Source organism: Anopheles funestus, chromosome 3RL, assembly GCF_943734845.2.
Source record: "Anopheles funestus chromosome 3RL, idAnoFuneDA-416_04, whole genome shotgun sequence".
In the NCBI taxonomy this organism is placed as follows: Eukaryota; Metazoa; Arthropoda; class Insecta; order Diptera; family Culicidae; genus Anopheles; species Anopheles funestus.
In genome coordinates, this window is record NC_064599.1 from 1,613,867 (window position 1) to 1,633,090 (window position 19,224).

Consider the following 19,224-nt stretch of genomic DNA (forward strand, 5'->3'; position numbering starts at 1 on the left):
AACGCTTTTATGTGCTTGACTATTCCTACTATTAGTGATGTATTATGTTTTATTATCATGTTGGCCTTTAGCTGAATTTAAACGATTAATACTTATCTAGGCGCGAATCATTATTTGATATGATGCTGTTTTACTTTTTGCAATAATTATCCAAGCCAATGGCTTTCAAACCTTTGGTGCCGATTGTCCGCATATAGCTATCGACGTTTTAGTAGTAAATTAGCAGAACAAAATGCGTGGCTCCGTTTGTCATATCTCAAAGTTGCCGTTGCGCTTCAACGTTGGTGAATTGGCATTCCCCGCCAATTTGTATGGTGGAGGCTTTGGGCGCATGTACATATTGCCGATATGGGTAGCTCCATCGCGGTAGTAACTTTCCGTGGGACTTATAAATAAAAATGAGATACGGTAATACATATTCTTTAACGTGCTATCGTATTCGCTGCTTACCTAATCGATTGGCTATCGTCGAACGGAGCGTCTCGCAGACTTTTCAGCTTTATTGTGGAGTTTATATCATCCGGAGAGTACTGCACCATCTGGACGTTTGGCGCGACGGGGCTGTAGTCGGTACGCGAAGATTTTTGCATTCTGGCCAAGGAAAGAAAAGGTAAGTATAAAATCATACGTTGCATATGCACGCACTGGACAGAAAACACTGCCACAACACTAATTTTGCTATCGTCATTATCGTTTACCTAAGGAAGTCAGTGCAAATGTAGAAAACATAATTGAAATAATATTCTGAATCGTCGTCATGCCTGTGGCGCGAATGAAACACAAGAGGATACACATTAATGTACATAAAACATAAAATGCAACATAAAAAAAGGCGTCGAATATCCAGCAAAGCTATGGCAACGGTTGCTATGCTTACAATTTCTCATGCTGGAAGCAAAGGATGATGGTCAGACCGCAAAGTAGCAGTGCGAATATCATCCCAGGAATGGCAAACGATATAGCGATCTCATCGCTATAGTTTCGTTCTGGCACTTCCGACTTCAGCGGAGCATCCCACTTGTCCGGGAAATGGGACGCGTGCTGATGGTCCTTCCGTGTCCCGGCATGCTTATGACTTTCGTTCGGATGGTGCGGTAACGCGGTAATGTCGTCCTCCGTTGTGACCTGGAAAGGGAAGAAGATTTCGCTTGTAACTTGCTCATTTCTTCCATCACAACCTCGTACCATGGCGATACTAACCAGCCGAAAAGCACACCAATCCAGCTTGAATCCCGAATTCTCAAATGTCGTCTGTACCGAAGTTCGTTTATACGTACAGGAAGATATTTTGTACAATGGCTTCACTTCCTCCTGCAATTCAAGCATCCGTGTCGAGAACTCAGCACTACTTCCAAGGTGCACCACCACGCCTTCCCGCTGTTGCGGTCGCAAGGGTAAACGGGCGCCTAGCTTGACGGCGGAATCCATGAAGATAACGTGCAGATCGGAACGACTTTCCGGCCACAAATCGTTACGAAAAATGTTTTTCAAATTTTCAATACGTCCCGGATCCATCATATGGACCCAGTTCAAATTGTCAATCTTCATTTGAATGATATGCTTCGCCGGTTGCTTCCGATGAACGGCCAGTATCAGTACGAGGCGCTTTGTTTCGTACGTCAACCGGTTGAGGGCGATGATTTCGATCGGAACACGAGTTTCAGCACTCCGCAATGGAGGTGTTCCGTACAGGAACCCGGAGTGGTATTCCGGACTGTACATGTAGCGCACCCATGGCGGTAAATCCGGATAGCCTTCCAGTGAAGAACGGTAGAGAAACTGCTCGCTCAGTCCCTCGTAAGTCCAATTAAACATACGCGGTTCGATGCGCAGAGAAAACAGTTCCGAAACGGATACATCGTCCGTAATGTAGGTTGTTTCCTTCCCGTGAGCTAACGATATGGTCAGCAATAAAACACAGAGCGTTTTCAGCACTACTTCCATCATTGCACAATACGGATAACCACTACTGGGGTTTAGTTATCTGAAAGCGAATTCCAAGCGGGGTTTGAACACGAACGATTATTAGTTGATTATTTTAACTTATGCCATCGTGTGCTTTTATTTTCTTCAAAAGAAACACAAAATATCCACGGATGATTCTAAATTTGCTCCTGAATTGACACACTTTTTAGATCAGATGGATTTGCGATAAATCAGAATCAACGCATGCGCACGCCATACATGTCCGTTGGTTTGTGGAAATTCGAAAAATTCAAAAATGCAAACAAAACTTAGCATAACCTGTTATATGGATGTTTCAATAGCAAAAACCAGAATGGACCATTAAAATAAAATGAAAACACTGTCTTAAAATGTTAAATAAACATAAATTTTCAAATCAAATCAAATGTTTTCGATCGATCAAATTCTCCATTTTATTTCGAAAATGATACTACAGAGAATTCAACCCAGCGTGCTATACACCATAGGACAGGGACTGACAGCTGGCCAAGCGGAAATGAAGTAGAAACATTCTTTTCCGTACGTACGTGCGCGCTGTGTGGTTGTAATCCGGGACGACGAAATCTTGTAGAAGATGGAACATTTTGAATCACGATATTACATTCATTACCAACCCGGGTGATGCTATTTTTTAACCGTCCTACTTGAGGGTTAAGCACGTTACATTTGCGAGTAAAAATGTGTTGAAATATCTGGATATGGATCAAGCTGCGGCTTTAAGGTTAGCCCGGTGCCTTCCGGTAAATACACGCCAAGCCACATAGTTCACAGGTAAATATTCAAGAAATTAACACACTGCCCAATAAGTTTGATGTGATGATTAAAATGGCTAAATATTTTCTGACACCTCTAATGAATTTCTAATGATTCGTATAGTCTTATAAAATACTGAAATTAATAAACGCACTATTGTGCTTTAGGTTATGTACGAACAAACACCCTTGTTAAACCACAATCTTATGTTTTGTACTTTACAGACATTCTGCAATGAGATATTGGAACGGCACAATCTTGCTGAAGATTGATCTTCTTGCTTTACGGGATCACCATCATCATCGACGAACAAATCGCATCGTGGAAAAGCCGAGAAGATGTGGCTAATTTGGAAAACGAATGTTATGGCCAATAGCATCGCCTTATGCCGCAGGTAAATGCTCAAGACTACACGTACTGGCAATTAAATTTAATGTGATGATTAAGAAAGCTATATTTTCTGACACCTCTAATGAATTTCTAATGATTCGAAGGCTAATACAAAACACTGAAATAATTCCATCATTGAAGTTGCTGCTGTATATGATTTCATATATTTAACCACAATTTCTCTTTTTCTGTTCTTCTTCGCCTCTCTTGGATCTATAGGAAGCTCAACAGAATCGGTTGAATTTGGAAAATGTATGCAGTCCTTGTTCCTGTCAGCAATAAGTTCCTGAAACGGAAGTCGCAATGAAATCGATCCTCTCGATGCCAGCTACAACAACAGGTTTTGCATGTGATAAAACATAAGAAAATAAAAACTACAGTTACATACAAATCTCCACCGTTTCGGCGTTTCATTCATATCAAATAATAAATATGAACATAATGAGATTTTATGCATGAAAGTGTGAGAGACTACGACCATAGAGCGTGGGCGGCATATTCACCAGAGCGATAAGAGTAGGTGATGGTACCTTGGTTAAGGAGAACTTGCTGGTTGCTCATTCTAAATGCCGCGCTCGTGTTTTGCGGTACATCCGCTGCAAACAACGGTATTTTAAAGTGAGTTGTGGCGTTTCCAGTGTATTCTATTCGACTAAAATTAGCGAATCCCATCGAAAAACATCAGCATTACGCGTAATCCCGAGGAAAGGACAAGCAATAACATTTACACGGCGTACCTTCGTCTTCCAGCTCCAAGATGACGTTGTTGAAGGTGAATCTTAGAATACGGAATTTAGTGCAACAGAACATTAATTAACAAATCCATAAAGCAGCTTCGTGTCATCATCCGCATTTTGGATCTGAAATCACATTCCTTTACAAAGCATAGGTAGTGCATAAAGATTGGATATCCGTTCCGTTTGCTAGGGCGTTGGTGTATACACAGTTCGATGGCCACTTGTTCACAGGACTTGATCGATCACAGGGAAAGAGAGAGATTAGCATTCCGTAACGGCGCATGCGTTTCGTTTTTCCGCCACACTTTCCTTATTGCACACATACACCCTCAAGAAGCTAGTTCCGATAACTCGTCCTTACTAACACACATACACACACACACACATGCACTGCTGGTCTTCGAAAGGATGAGAGAAAATTTTGCGTTCAGTACTTCATCACACAGTGAAAACACATTCGGCAAAACGCACTGATTAAACATTGGCTCGTAATAGTGAATGGAAGTGGGTTACTGGTGGTGTTGAAAAAAATAGGTCCCCATGGCTATGAATATTTGTTAGGATTCTAGTTTCATCATCGGATTGTGGAAACAATACCTAGATACAGTGCAAGAGTGAATTCATAGCAATCATTTGGAACAGTGGTGAGGCAAATGTATTATCATTGAGGCGGAAAAATGTGACACGGGGTAACTAATTGTGTTGCAAGCACACTTCTAAGGATAATGGAGGACTCGCCGTTCCAGGCTTAGCTTCCAACCAAACAAATGCATAAAATACTAGGATTGTATGAGGCGATTGTAAGTGTAACACATATACCAATTTCTTGTCGTTGTCAAAGCATTTGATACCAAAGCCAACAACCACCACCCCATCGCCCAGTGATCGATGAGCACCATGCGTCTCCATTGCAATTGGTAGCAAAGCATAGGCTACTAAACATGACATACGTAGCGCTATCGCGACTTCAACCACCTTCTCATCTCTCTACTCTGTCTTGAATGTGTTTTTCGTTCATCATCTTCATTGTTAACTCTCTCTCTCTCTCTCACCTATTCTCATCATGTAACCCCACTGATTGTATGCTGTTTTGGTGTGTCCATATCGTAACTGTAATCGGCAAGTCGACTGCTCGTTATGGCTGTACGCGCGTCCGTTACAAATTCATGTTGATATCTCCTTCTCTCCATCATGTGTGCGCACACCCTCAGAAGCAGGTTTAGAATGCAACATGCTGTCGTCAAATGCAGCACACAATATATGAAAAAAGAGTCAAGGTCGATTGCATATTTTGTTCGATAACCAATGTTTCTATGTAGCAGTATTCTACGCCGAAAAGATAGGTACTATTTATGCGAAACAAAACTTGTCAATATGTTTTATTTTTGTTCTCTTGTTTATTAACGGCAGGCTTCGATTCTTTTCATTTCCTTTTGACGATATGCAGTGGCAGCAGTGGGATATAAATAAAGTGCGAAACTTGCATAGTTATGTTACGGTTTTGTTTTAGTTTTGAATTTGATACTGCTGCTTTCGATTGTTTTTGTAGAATTTATTTAGCTCTCACAGTTCCCCAGTTGTGTGGCAAGAGATAAAGCAAACACAAACAGAAAAAAAACAGTATAAACGAACAAATAATTTGAACTATTCTTTGTTTTAGTTTGCATGGAACCGATAGTGAACCATCTATTGGACTAGAAACATCGAACACGGAGTATAAGAGCGAGTACGCGCGTTAAACAAGTTAAACCGAAAGTTCGAACAAGCGCAACCAAAAGTTGATAATAAGAGGAGCTAATTACGAGTGGGTTGTCAATTGTTCAGATTTTGAAAGGCGTTTGATAGTACTTTTTCCATTATTTTGGCATTTTAAAACTGCTCATACTGGTGAGAACAGTCGCTCAGCTAATATGGCAGAGAGAGTTGTTAATGAAAAAAATGGCCAGTGTGACAATCTCAGGTAAATATGACGTAATGATATAACAAATGCTTGTAATGTACCGTTTTTTTTTTTGACTAGCTCGCAACCGAATTTAGCTGCATAAGCTATCTCTTTACACAATATGCCCTCGATATATACTACTCCAAACATAATAACCCTAGTTACAGTATACATGTATGTACGATACCAGCAACGATTGCAATGACTTCATTGTTACTCCCAACAGAGCAGACTTTTTGCATATATACATGCATCTATACCCAACCCACACACACCCAACCATACATAAATACACACCGAAGAAAAGCACGCTTCACGGGTGTTGTTACATATTGTTTTCCTGTTTTTCCCTGTTCGTTACGATTTGTTTATGTGCTTCAATGATCAAAGATGCAGACAGTAGAGTTTCTTATCGGTGTTTCACTATAAACTTCATCCTTTTAAATCATCCTGTGTCCCTGTCTCTAACGATCCTGCCGGAAAACCAGCGTGCGCTTGCCATATACTTAGTACTGTTTGTGTTCTATTAACTGACTGTTAAACTAATTAATGTTGTATCACTGAAGTGAGCTAGAACATGCGAGACGTACCGGAGAGCTAGCTCACAAGCTCTAGCTCAGAAGGAATAATCGTACAGCTAGTTTATACAATCATCTCTTATCGTGCATTGAAATCTCCGTTTGTTGAGAAAGCAACTACCAAAAAAGGCCATCATTTAGGAAAACAAAAAAACCATCCAATGACGTGAGGAATTTGTTGATCCTTTTTCGCATGTTACGAAAGCTCATTATCATTAGAATATCTTCTGTTACTGATTATCACTAACAAACAAACAACGATCAAGTGATCGTGAAACGAAGGGGAAAATATCTTTCTATCTTTCCGTTCATTGAAATCTCCATCGGCTGATGCCTTAATTAAGAGGTGACACTGATTGCCATCCTTTCTCCAACGATACTTCCTTCTGAGCTAGTAAATTCATGAGGTGGCTCTCCGATAGCTCGTGTAGGCAGGTTCATTGTCGTGCAACAAATGTTTCTATTCGACACAACACAAACTGTAATGAATGTTGTAATTCTATGTGTTTTTAGATTTCAATCCGTTAATCCCTATTCCTATCGCATTCTTTCGCCTTCCGCACTTCCAGCCTAGCTTACGTAAAGCTATGAGCAAACAAAACACGATCAATTGATCTTACACCTACTTATTGTTATAAAGCTAGCAGAGACAATACAGTATCGGCTTAACACGGCGGGAGTGTCTGATGAACTTCAAGGCTAACATTGTATAGAATAAATTCCACATCTAATTTATCTAACGCATGTCTTAGGAACTAAAGACAACGATTTCTTCATTTGCGGAATGTATAGCAAAAAAATAAAACAACAACAGCCCATACAAGCATGAAAGGTTAAATACTTTAAACCCAAAAGTTGATTTATGTGTAAAAACCAGCCAAATATACCGAATAAAATAGACACTATTTCACTATCAACAATATACTACGTTTTCGCACTACACCTGTTTTTCAAGCGATTAAACGTTCTTTGCCATTATCATATTTATCACATTATATCGCACCATACCAATGCGAGGCGGCAATACGCCTGAGCTGGTGTCGGGAACGGTAGTATAGCAACATTCGTATTCATGTACTTCCAGAACTTCGCTTCCGGTTCCAATGTTTTCACGCAATGACTTCAACATCTGGTCAGTACTAAAGAATTGCATCGGAAAGGAGCTTAGCAAAATCACAATGCCGGTTGTGTTTAATGAACCACTAAGGTAACCCACGACTTCTCTACGTTTCATGTTCCAATACTCATGTATGTGTAACTTTTTCCAGCTTTCTGCAGCGTATGACCGAGTACATGGAGTATGCCAAGTTGCTGCGTGTGGCTTCTGAGCAAACGACTCCACTGGAGCGATTGAAGTACGTATCTGCATTTGCAGTTTCGGCGCTGGCCTCTAACTGGGAGCGCCTCGGGAAGCCTTTCAATCCTTTGCTGGGCGAAACGTACGAACTCACTCGTCCCGAGTTTCGGATCATATGCGAGCAGGTGTCGCATCATCCGCCAATATCTGCTTTCCATGCCGATTCGGAAAGCTTCCGCTTTCATGGTTCAATCCATCCGAAGCTTAAGTTTTGGGGCAAAAGTGTCGAGATACAACCGAAAGGTATCGTGACAGTCGACTTCCCAAAGCTCAATGAGGCGTACTCGTGGAGCAATGTCAACTGCTGCGTACACAACGTGATCGTCGGCAAGTTGTGGATCGAGCAGTACGGAATGATGGAAGTCGTAAGCCACCAACACGGCATGAAGGCCACACTCAACTTTAAGCCGTCGGGATGGAACAACAAAGATTTGCACCGTGTGGAGGGATACATTACGGACAGGAAGTAAATAAGGCTGGGTGAGATGGAACAAGACGGGTGCCTAGCATTGATCAATATGTTTTTATTATTGCAGCAAACGCAAAACACATTTTCTCTATGGAAAATGGACGGAGTTTATCAAGTGTACCGATTACGTTTCGTACGAGGAGTACATCAAGGAAAATGCTCACAAATTTAAACGTAACGCGGACGAACGCAGCAAGAGTCCCAACGAATCGCCGGGAAACACTCCCCGCAAGGTGCTGTCCAAGCTCAACAGCTTGAAAATGAGCTCCTTTAAAAGTCTTTCGATACAAGAGGTAAATGGTAGTAATATACACCCGCACTGCTTGTTCGTTCAGTGTAGTTTTCTGCTTTTTCTCGCCTTAGCCGGACGACCCACCAGAACCATCAGAAGGAGACATTCCCAAGAGTGACTCCACCTATTCGATCGATATTCCAAACTCCGTTACACTTTGGGAAGCTGAGTCGCGTCCACCAAACACGGCCGACTACTACCAGTTCACCAATTTTGCGATGTCGCTGAACCAGCTGGAGGAACACATGAAGCAACCGCGTGCACTGTGTCCGACGGATTCCCGTCTCCGGCCCGATATCCGGAAGCTAGAGCAGGGCGATATGGATGGTGCGGCGGCTGAGAAGACGCGGCTCGAAGAAAAACAGCGCGAAAATCGCAAGAAAAGCAAAAAGGGACAAGAGGAGCAGGTGATCTTTCCCCGGTAAGCAAAGTGATCGATCGAAAAGCTTATTTCGGAGATCGCAAAAACTAAGCCATTGGCATATGTTCACCTTTCGTTTTTACAGCTGGTTCAGTCAGAGCATCAATCCGCACACGAAGCAGGATGATTGGATCTACAGGGGAGGCTACTGGGATCGAAACGATGACAATCTGGAACTGGATATCTTTTAAATGATCTTCCAAACTAAATAACGGCATATTACATAACGAGGGAAGAATAGCAAAGGCCCAAAAGTGAAATACTATTCTACACTGTATCGTCTACCACTATCTTTTAAACACTCTCACGTCATGAATTTTCGTTTCGTTGTATTTTATACCATTCGTTGCACCGAAATCAAGCGAAATGAATTGAAGAGATAGAACGATCGTGTGGGATTATTGTTTGTAAAGCTTTTCTATAACAAGCTACTCATTTCCCCAACTTCCCCAACACAAATGCAGCTACATTTAGTTACGATAAGCGAAAATGGCTAAAAGGCGCGTACAAGAAACAATGTACATTTCCGGGAACCAATACGGAAACACTTGGGACAATATAATTTTAGTATGTAAGACGAACCATTGCCGCGTAGTTTTGAATCACGTCACGCTGAATTTAAAACCTACTCTCAAACCGCAAACACAGTGAAACATTGAAAACGGAGACAAGTTTGGGTCAATTAATGACATATTGCAATGAGAGCCGCTTCAAAATGGGTCGAATAGACCTGCATACATGATATTTGTTTTGCGATTAAAATAGTACCAAACCAGTTATTGTGTAGTACTACCCCCTGGTCAGTAAAATAAATAGAAAAGAGAAAGAAAACCAAACGCTTGCAACTGAGATGGACATAAGCATAGAGTCTTAAACAAGGTGTATCAAACTGTAGTAACCCATTAAAAACGTAGCATGGTTTGTTAAAATGTCTATAAAAACAGGAAAACTGTAACGTAAAGTTACTAAAGAGTATCTATTACTAGAAATGTAAATGTATCTCTCAACTACGCAGAGAAATGTTACACTATATAAGATTAATAAAATCTACATAGCCACTGCATCTAAAGCTTTACTCATGCACTACATTCGAAATAGCTACTGGAAAGAAAATAGATTCGGTTTTACTTACTCTTTTCTGTTTGTAATCCAAAAACATACACAAAGAGTTACTCTCAACTGTCTTAGATGCTTACAGACGATTGAACGAAGAATTTCGATAAATTTGGTTTTTGTTTTCTTATTTACAATGTGTAGTGCGCCACAATTTTAATAACATTTTCTTGAGTATTTTTATACATGTTTAATCATCCACAAGTGTTTATAACAACGGTATAAATTATATCTCTTCTATGTAACGAAGTAGGTTCTTTTCAGCGACGATTAAAAGATAAAGTAGAAACAGCATTCAATTGGCGGCATGTCCTTTGCCTAACGCCACCAATTCCAGCAATTGTGCTAATTAGTCTACACAGCATGATTAGCATGGCTGTTTGTTCGTTTGCATTTGTTTTGTGTTGTGGACATGTTTGTCTCATCTAAGCTGCGGTTTTCCTTCCATTCTATTGACCAACTAACACTAATGTGAATGTGATTGTGCATAGGTGAAAGAATCCAGATAATAACACTTACTATAACTAAGTATCCACGCGCATCCGATATAAAAGGCCGTACTTGAACGTGTCCTATAGCTATTGCGATAAAAAGCCTTAGTTAACGGTCATCGATGTCCTCCTCTTCGAATTCCTCATTTTCATAATCGGTATCAATCGTGTGATTGTTCTCTTCCTGATCCGTTACCACTAGTATCATCTGATGGGGAGCACAACAACCATTAACTATATGTTCACCATTGCTCGTGTCACCATCATCATCATGATGGTATTGTTGGTGCAGGTTTGTTTCCTTTGTGTTTTGCTTCACCATCGCCAAATTGCATTTCGTTCGTTTCGTGGACGTTGGTACTTCATCGCCCTCGCTTAGCTCTTGTTGTCCGGGATGATGCTGCATTTCTGCCTGATCTGATTTGACAACGATTGAAATAATCTGTTTTTCTTTATCATAATTCGCCAATAAGTCTACACATTTGCCATTCCAATGGCGAGATCGTCAATTTAGAAAATTAAGGTATTAAAGAAAAAGAAGATAACAGAACAAAGTATCGAATTGTAATGAACAAATTGTAGCCAGTACAAGTAGCGTAATACACACATTTCGTTGAAAAGAAATTATTAGAAGAAAACAAACAAAAGAACAAATATACGATTACAAATCAAACTACGTAATAAGGCAAACTAACAAAGAAGTTAACTATAGATCAAGAAACGAACAAAGGTGAACACAGTTTTAGGCAGATGAAGTTTCCAGTCCAAATCAGTGAATCCATGCAGTTGTATGCTTCAAACACAGGTCTTATGTTTCTGTCAACCGTTGCAGAACTAAAGTTACTGTAATACTATCGTCCCAAATGGATATTCGTTATTGCATAATATCTGGCCACTTTTCACTTGGCAAATGGTATCATTTGGTTAATTGCATCTATTTTAATCTTTACTACTACCTTCTCTCGTTTGTTATACTTTGAGTTCTATCCGGACGAGTGTTATAATATTAATTTCCTTTCTTTTACGCATATACACTAACGAGATCGCCCATCCGTAGTGCTGGAAAACGAAAGATCTACGCATAAAAAGTTTTCAACAACACATCATCGGCCAAAAAAGCTAACCCTGTTTTATAGCAAAACGAAGAAAGATAACAATCATCAAAAATGTTGTCGTTTGCAAATTGTTACGCCGTAAACTCTGCTCAGGGCGCAGAAGAATGCAAGCAAATGACTGTCTCAGTAAAAAAGATCACAGATTTGCAGGACTTTAGAAAAACTGCAGATACTTCAGTATACTAAGTAGATGCTTCAAAATTCAGCGTACGAATATTAACTAAAGTTCCACCTACATGTCCATATGTGCTACAGGTGGAAATTTAGATTAATTATTCAGACTATTTCTTACCTACGCGCCAGCGGCCCGGTTCAATCTGTCCGACATTTACATCTTGCAGTGTGGCCGTGGGCGGAAGCGGAGGAGGCAGAGAAAGATCATTAATAGCACAGCCATGGAATGGAAGCATAACCGACAGATCGGGTGCAGTTACGTTGCCCGCATCGGTAACACTGTCCATGCTGACAACGTCATATATCGAGCTGAAAGTAGCAAAGTTTCCATCGAATATGTTGTTCTCCGATTTGGACGAAGTCAGGGAACTGCAAGGACTAGTCGACGAGGAAGAAGCGGCATAGTGCCGTGCGTCTAGTAGCACCAAATTCGAGGATGAATCATCATAGGTACGCTTTCGCGGCTGCGTTGATTTTGTACACATTTGCGGTTGGATGAGCTCTTGCGAACAGCAGTTTGTAGGCGTGTCAGCAGCGCTACTACTAGTGCTGTTATCCTGGCAATGGAAATGTAAATGATGTTCCTCAAAGCTGCAGCAGCTGCTCATAGTAGTGACGCTGCTGCTACAGCAACTATCGCCACTGTTCAACACTGAGTAGGGCATCATGGTGCACATCAACACAGATGAAGCCGGCAATGCGAACGACGGCGTAGTAGAACAACTCGAGTCGCACAAGGACTGACCATTAACGCGTTTATTCGACTGTCTAAAACTCTCCTCGTTATTGCTGATTCCCTGGAGGGACAATCGTGACGGTGTGCTAGGGATCACCGCCGTAGAAGCAACAGGATTCGCCGTTGTTGCGTCGACCGAAAGAACACGTTCCACATTGTAATCAAACGGACTGGGCTTATACACATAATCGGTAACACATACGACGGGACTACTGTTACTGGTGGTGGAAATAGATTTGGCGATCGTTTGTATATGGTTTCTCTCATTGTCACCATCAATACAGGCTGATGGGGGAATATTTACAAAGGAAGAGTCGGACAGGGTACCGCCACCACAGCACGAAACAACGACAGGAACAGTATGTTCGTGGTACGTGACACAAGGAGTTGAATTACCTGTTCTAATTACTTCGACAATCTTGGCGGAATCCTTTGGGCTGTTCTGATTGGTGCATGACGCTGTATACTTTGTTTCGATATTTTCTTGCAAGGACAGATTATGAATCCCTTTGGCCAACATAGTAGCAGCGTGTGTATCTCGGGCACTGTATATTTCTAAAAAAATAAAATGAACCAATCAATTTAATCTCTTATCATGCACGAGCCATGGTTTACATACCGTAAGATTGTTCTGGTGGTTTCTCATCATCGTGAGACAGGGGACAAAGTTCATCATCTTGCAATTCTTCCGGATCAACAAAAGAATCATCAATGTGAGCATGAGGCTCGTCATCCTCATCGTCACCTTCATCTTCGTCGTCCACCAGCGATAAACTGTGAGGCGATGTGGAAAGCCCAGTTTGACTAGAATAAATCTGACCGTTGTAGTACTTCTCCGGGTTCACCTCATATGGTTCGCAGGGCACAATCTGGGCAAAATTGAATGTACTTGGATTGATGTCTTGAGTTAACCACTCGGTAGCGATTAATTGCTTCATCGTTATTCTCGTTTTGGGATTTTTATCGAGCAGAGCAAGTAAAACGTACTCCAGCTCGGGACTGATCTCCTGTGGTATTATTAATTCCGACTTTAGCGTTTCCTCTATATCCAGGAAGGGATTTTCGAAAAACATCAAAACATACAGCGTCACGCCTAGCGACCACATTTCCAGTTCCGGTCCAGCGTACTTGTTTCCCGCCAACACTTCCGGACTGCAGTATTCCGTCGTGCCATAGAAGGTGGAGAACAATTTGCCTTCCTGCATGAACGTGGCCGACCCAAAGTCGATAAGCTTTACGTGGAAATGTTGATCGATGATGATGTTCTCGTCCTTGATATCACGGTGCAAAATGTTCAGCGAGTGAAGATAGTCGACTGCGTTGGCGATTTGGCGAAAAATGTAGCAGCCGAGCTTTTCTGTTAGCGCCGGGCGTCGGTCGATAAACTCGAAAAGATCCATTCCCGATCCATGTACCTCCATGACGAGCTGAAAGAATTTCTCGTTTTCAAACACGTCGAACACGGTCACGATGTTCGGATGCTTCACGTGCGTCAGCAGATATATCTCCATTGGAATCTCCTTCTTATCTTCCGTGGCGATCATGAAATTGGAGCACAGTTTCTCCTTAAGTATGAACTTTGATATCATCAATAGTCGGTCAGTATTGCGATAGCTTAGCTTCACGTATCCGTACGCTCCTTTGCCAATTTGCTTAATCGTTGTGTAGTGTTTGTTGTACTCTCCGAACACCTGCTCTTCTTCACACTGTGACACCAGCGATACTGAATTTGGTCTGCTTTGACCAGCAGCAACGACTGCGGCCGCCGTATTAGTGCTCTTCCCTGGTTGACCGAGCGAGTTATCGATCGTGCTCGTAATGCTGTTAAACGTAAGCGTAACGTTCGCCTCCTCCAGATTGTTATAAGACGATTCGGGATCTCGGCTTATCCAAATGCAATACACCTTGCGGCCACAGGGAAGCATCTGGCTGGAGATGGTGTAAATAATATCAATCACATTCCCGTCATAATGAATCGCCTCTCCACGGTACTTTCCATCCACATAAGACATTCGTTTTGCAGAAATTCCCATCTGCCGGATTAAATCATTAATGCCGCCGGCCGAGTGCCGTTTGTGCTGATCCGGAGTGGAGGTCACCAGCGAACCTGCTCCTTTGGCAAGATCGTACGGTTTTATGAACCGAGGGGTGACCAAAACCGGAGGGGCACTGGCCGGTGTGCTGTCCTTAAGCAGAGCCACATTTATGTCCTCCGAAGTGTACAGTGGACTTTTAGTAACGTTGATGGACACATTTTTAGAATTTAACAAATTCATACATAAGGAATTTTCGTTGACTGGCGTGAGCAAATCGCTTTCCGATACATTAACATACTCTTCCGATGCTAAGACACTATTAAACTTGTTCGCTACCTCTTCGGCATCTCGCAACGCGCCAGATGCAGATGCATTGTTTGATGCTGACGCATTCGTGGATGGTGCTGGTGACGACGTTAATGAAGAAGTGCACGGCTGAAACAATAGTTATTCGATCGTTAGCCATATATCATCGCTAAATACCGTCACTAAATCAAACACATTCTTACCTTTAAGGCATGGGAGTTTTGTGCGTTTGATACGTTTGCATAGTTTCGATTATTTTCACTATTGTCCTCTACGTAGATTATCTTTTCTGATGTCACCACAATACTGTATTGGTTTCCAGGCTCGTCGGTAACGCATTCGCTACCACCAACGACTGCTTGTCCGGCGTCCGTACCGTCTGCCGTCGATTCACCAGGCAGCGTGCTCGTCACAGCAACCGTACTACCGTTGAATGATCGTTTACCGGTATGTGAGACGTTTGTAAAATCGAGGCATACTTTACGCGGCTCCATCACAGGGCTAGCATTATCGCAATGGGATGGTTTTATATCATTTAGAGCACCTTGCAGAAAATCGCCCTTGTTGGTCTCCAATTCCACGTGATCCGTTTCCGTTTCCGATTCGTCGTTATCGAGCGAGGATAGAGTAGCGTTTCGACTTCTGGTCAGACAATCGCTCTCCTGCCCAAAGTTTGGTATCAGCTTCGTGATGTGCTCGCCGATCGTCTTACTTTGCGGGATTCCAAACATTAGCATGGAAAAGTGATGATTGCACGATTCTATCAGGGAATTTTCATCGATTACCAGCAACCCGGACAGATTGGTGTACACCCAGATGGTGATCATGTACAGCAATGCATTCGGGTTGGATAGCCCACTGTCCGTGGTGTCAGTACCGGTTTCATGGTGCGAGATCATCAAACACAATGGAAACGAAACGCCGTCCTGAGTTTTACCGGTTGCCTTCTGTTTTCTGATATGCTTTGCTATTAGACTCGAGTCCGGATCTGGCAGCTGGATGGCCGGTATTAGCAGCGTTACATCCATACCACCGAATTTATCTACCGAATCCAGCTGGAAAAGCATCAAGGCCTCGTTATCTGCCGATATAATATACCCATTCGGATCGATCACCACTTGTGCTATTCGTCGTTCGACGGGTTCGGCCACAGCTAGGCATCTCTGTCCTTCGGTGTCGATCTGTCGAACCCACAGGGAAACGGCTACATTTTTGTCGTGTTTTGTGCACAGCTCCACCACTTTCCCGCTCAAGATTATTACCGTCCCGTCTTCACTGTTCAACTGACCTTCCGCCAAAGCCGACACGTGCATCTTATTTTTGTTCAACAGCAAACTGGTAAACTCCATCTCGCACAGTTCTTTTGAGTTGTATCCTAGCAACTCACATGCATTCCGATTTACTATCAGTATTCGGGACGTTTTCGAGTCGATGGTAAAGACAGCCTTGTTCGGATTGATATCACTTTTTGGAAGCCGCCCTATTGATTCCGATGTGGATGCAATGTACGAATTGTTGTATGGCGAGGAAACACCGTGGGGATAGCAGCTTCCCTTCGGACGGAAGGCCGTGAATCGAACGCCATTGGAACCGTCCACCCGGACCCGATCCATGTTTGCCATTGAGTGCCAGCTCAGCCGCACTGGGGAATTTATTTTACTTATCAACGAGGCTCTACTGAGCTGGCCACCGTATCTGGTGCTCCTTCTTCCAATGCGCGGAAAGCTTTGGTTTGCCTCAAACGAGTTGCACAATGTATTAGGCCCCGGAACAATTATGGAGATTTGCCTGTAAAACATACGATGCATGTATTATATTGCAATATAACAATATGAAGAAAAACAACTCATCACTCCCATAACAACAAAACTTACCTTAGTTCACTTAACGGTGTGAATGCATTGTACGGCTTAAGTTTAGATGATGCAGGTCTAGAAAATCCATCACCTGGACGGCACCGACGGAATGCAGAATGTTTTTTGCTAGTAGTAAAACAGTTTGTGTTCAAGATTTGCTTGGTTCTGCTGCTGCATTGTGTTGGTTCTTTGGGGACTTCTTTCGCACTGTCTTCCGTACGGATACTGCAACTGAACAGTTAAGAAAACAAGTCGCTGTACCTGGCTACATTTTCGTTCAGAAGTATATTTGCTGGTAAATATCTCAACCGCCGCAAATGTTCCCGAACCCGAACAACATCGATGTGGGAAACAATGACAGTTGATGTGGAATCGAAAATCGATATGTCTCAACATAACACTATTGCGCATGTACCGTGCAATGATGCATTTTAGGTTACAAACGTATAACGGATACGTACGTTTCCCAGGTGTTTACTTTTGCTTACCTATCCATCGTACAACTTTTCCTCGGGGTTTTGACTAGATTTACCAAATTTTGCGCTGAGGCTCGGTATTCGATTCGGCCTGAGATATGCTTGCTTCTGCCTGCTTGTCTGCAATTCACAACATTAGAATCGGAAAGATGCAGATGTACGGTTCCAGATAAGAAAACACCATTGCTGGAACGATTGTTAATTTGAGATGGTGTACTATTGCTTCGATTAAATCGCACAGTACCGAACAGATTTAATTGCTTACAAACAATTTTTACCGCCAAATTCAATTATTTAGACAAACAGACAAACTTGTACTGTCATTTGCCAGGCGTCATTTGGAGCTGTCATTGCAATGTTTATCTCCATTTTCCACTTGCATTTGTTTATTGCTCAAAAAGTGCGATCTACAGTTCTCCGTGTATCATTAGCGCATTGTTTGATATTGTTTTGCATCTAGCAAATAATGTCCAATATTCCACCGGTTAACTCGAGAGTTTATGTTGGTGGTTTGGGAGAACAGGTCAAGTTGGAAGAATTTGAAGAACTCTTCAAAGACTGCAAGCCGTACCAAGATTTGACGCTCTTGCGCGGATTCGGTTTCATACAATTTCACACTGAACAAGCGGCACAAGCTGCCATTAAGGCAATGAATGGAAAAATGTTCAATGGACGGAAGCTGATGGTGAAGGTAGCCAACGATAATCGTGCAAAGAAGGGACTGCTTCCTCGGGGAGCTGCAGCTCCTAACGTGAAAACAAATCCACCAGGAGCTCCTGTCCGGGACCGTTCGCCTGTTGAAATGATACATGCGCTCAAACGTGGATACCTTCCACTCCAGTATAGTGTAGCTGATTTGAGTAGCGTATACCCTGAAACACCGATTGGCCAAGCTCCGCTTCGTGGAATCGAGAGCAATGATTGTGAAATCATAGTCGTAAACAAAGAGCTAACGTTAGTAGTTATCCATTCCTTGCATTATCTTCCTATACTAACTGATATTTTTTCATTACATTCCTCATAGGCCGTATGCGGAGCTTATCGAGGCTCGTTTAAAACGTGCCGGATTGAGCGTCGATCTACTGTTTCCCAACAATGATGTTCCGATTGGGAAAGTGCTAGCAAACAGGGCATCTCAAGGTACATACTATTGTATAGTCATCACGCCCGAAAACCAAGAGCGCAACAGCATCACCGTTAATGTTTTGCACGGTATACCTGCGGAACATCGTAACATGCCTACAGATGATGCCATTAATTTCGTTATAAAGAATTTTAACGAAAAAATAAGACACGATCTGAACCCTCACAGCCTATCTGCTTACCACCATGCGGCACCGGTAGCGCCTCCATCATCACAACCAGTACAGTTGCACGCAGAACCGCCACAAACGCAGGACAAGCACCCGGAGGCGATACAAAACATGATCAACCTGCTAGCCGCAAATCGTCCACTGACCGTGTTGCAGTACGAAAGACTGATCAAGTATCTAACCGAACGAAAAGAATTGCAGATAAGGTTGGAACTCGGAGAGGATGCGGATACCTCGACCGCAACTTCATTAATACCGCCAATTATATCGCCTGCTGCTCCGGTAAAATCCAAGCAGGAAACGGAGAGAGAGCTTCAAAAGAAAATTTTGGACATCATGAACAAGCCATCCATTATAGGAGTTGCGAAGTCAGCAGCTTCAAACGACAACATTAATAATGAAAGCAGGTTGAATACAAATTACTTACCAACTTCGCGACTTCTTCACGACCCAAAGGTACAACGCGCACTAGACTCGCTGCTACAGAGTCAGCTGCTTTCGAATGTAGGATACAAAATGTAAGCAGAATTGATATTTCACTACATCTTAATGCATTCTTACTCCAAATAACTGTTTTATCAAAGAAGTATCTGAAAACGTTAATCAATAAAGCGTTTTGCTTCTTTCCGTCGAATTGAGACGATAGCATTAACACAACAATATTGATAATATTTCACGATCTTATCGATTACACAGCAACAGCT

General features: G+C 42.3%; 4 protein-coding genes and 1 long non-coding RNA gene across 13 annotated transcripts; 3 read left to right on the plus strand and 2 right to left on the minus strand.

Moving 5' to 3' along the window:
* Positions 1 to 15: 15 nt before the first annotated feature.
* Positions 16 to 2,244, minus strand: LOC125767279 (epsilon-sarcoglycan). 2 transcript variants are annotated; one of them, XM_049433706.1, is made up of 5 exons: positions 1,201 to 2,244; positions 878 to 1,125; positions 699 to 761; positions 451 to 591; positions 16 to 385 (listed from the first exon to the last, which is right to left on the minus strand). In XM_049433706.1, exons 1-5 carry the CDS (start codon positions 1,945 to 1,947, stop codon positions 250 to 252), a joined length of 1,335 nt encoding a protein of 444 aa, XP_049289663.1. In that variant the 5' UTR covers positions 1,948 to 2,244; the 3' UTR covers positions 16 to 249. The 2 variants fall into 2 exon arrangements, with proteins under 2 accessions (XP_049289663.1, XP_049289664.1); XM_049433707.1 differs by lacking the exon at positions 699 to 761 and having other exon boundaries at positions 1,201 to 2,241.
* A 215-nt stretch (positions 2,245 to 2,459) lies between these two features.
* LOC125767301 (uncharacterized) lies at positions 2,460 to 3,499 on the plus strand. Its single transcript, XR_007418756.1, has 3 exons — positions 2,460 to 2,736; positions 2,943 to 3,112; positions 3,328 to 3,499. It is a non-coding gene; the product is annotated as an uncharacterized LOC125767301 (long non-coding RNA).
* A 139-nt stretch (positions 3,500 to 3,638) lies between these two features.
* Positions 3,639 to 9,967, plus strand: LOC125767278 (oxysterol-binding protein-related protein 2). 5 transcript variants are annotated; one of them, XM_049433703.1, is made up of 8 exons: positions 3,923 to 4,645; positions 5,057 to 5,188; positions 5,506 to 5,805; positions 7,450 to 7,572; positions 7,634 to 8,188; positions 8,259 to 8,484; positions 8,555 to 8,904; positions 8,990 to 9,967. In XM_049433703.1, exons 3-8 carry the CDS (start codon positions 5,756 to 5,758, stop codon positions 9,093 to 9,095), a joined length of 1,410 nt encoding a protein of 469 aa, XP_049289660.1. In that variant the 5' UTR covers positions 3,923 to 4,645; positions 5,057 to 5,188; positions 5,506 to 5,755; the 3' UTR covers positions 9,096 to 9,967. The 5 variants fall into 5 exon arrangements, with proteins under 5 accessions (XP_049289659.1, XP_049289662.1, XP_049289660.1 ...); XM_049433702.1 differs by lacking the exons at positions 3,923 to 4,645; positions 5,057 to 5,188 and adding an exon at positions 3,639 to 3,880; XM_049433701.1 differs by lacking the exon at positions 5,057 to 5,188.
* A 33-nt stretch (positions 9,968 to 10,000) lies between these two features.
* Positions 10,001 to 17,568, minus strand: LOC125767265 (PAS domain-containing serine/threonine-protein kinase). 4 transcript variants are annotated; one of them, XM_049433667.1, is made up of 7 exons: positions 17,473 to 17,568; positions 17,220 to 17,393; positions 16,750 to 16,962; positions 15,079 to 16,663; positions 13,153 to 15,004; positions 12,930 to 13,088; positions 10,001 to 10,982 (listed from the first exon to the last, which is right to left on the minus strand). In XM_049433667.1, the coding sequence occupies exons 2-7, from the start codon at positions 17,225 to 17,227 to the stop codon at positions 10,618 to 10,620; spliced, it is 4,182 nt and encodes a 1,393-aa protein (XP_049289624.1). In that variant the 5' UTR covers positions 17,228 to 17,393; positions 17,473 to 17,568; the 3' UTR covers positions 10,001 to 10,617. The 4 variants fall into 4 exon arrangements, with proteins under 4 accessions (XP_049289624.1, XP_049289625.1, XP_049289626.1 ...); XM_049433668.1 differs by lacking the exon at positions 17,473 to 17,568 and adding an exon at positions 17,452 to 17,472; XM_049433669.1 differs by lacking the exon at positions 17,473 to 17,568 and having other exon boundaries at positions 10,001 to 10,925; positions 17,220 to 17,445.
* Positions 17,556 to 19,154, plus strand: LOC125767280 (nuclear receptor coactivator 5). Its single transcript, XM_049433708.1, has 2 exons — positions 17,556 to 18,161; positions 18,232 to 19,154. Exons 1-2 carry the CDS (start codon positions 17,674 to 17,676, stop codon positions 19,040 to 19,042), a joined length of 1,299 nt encoding a protein of 432 aa, XP_049289665.1. The 5' UTR covers positions 17,556 to 17,673; the 3' UTR covers positions 19,043 to 19,154.
* Positions 19,155 to 19,224: the final 70 nt, after the last annotated feature.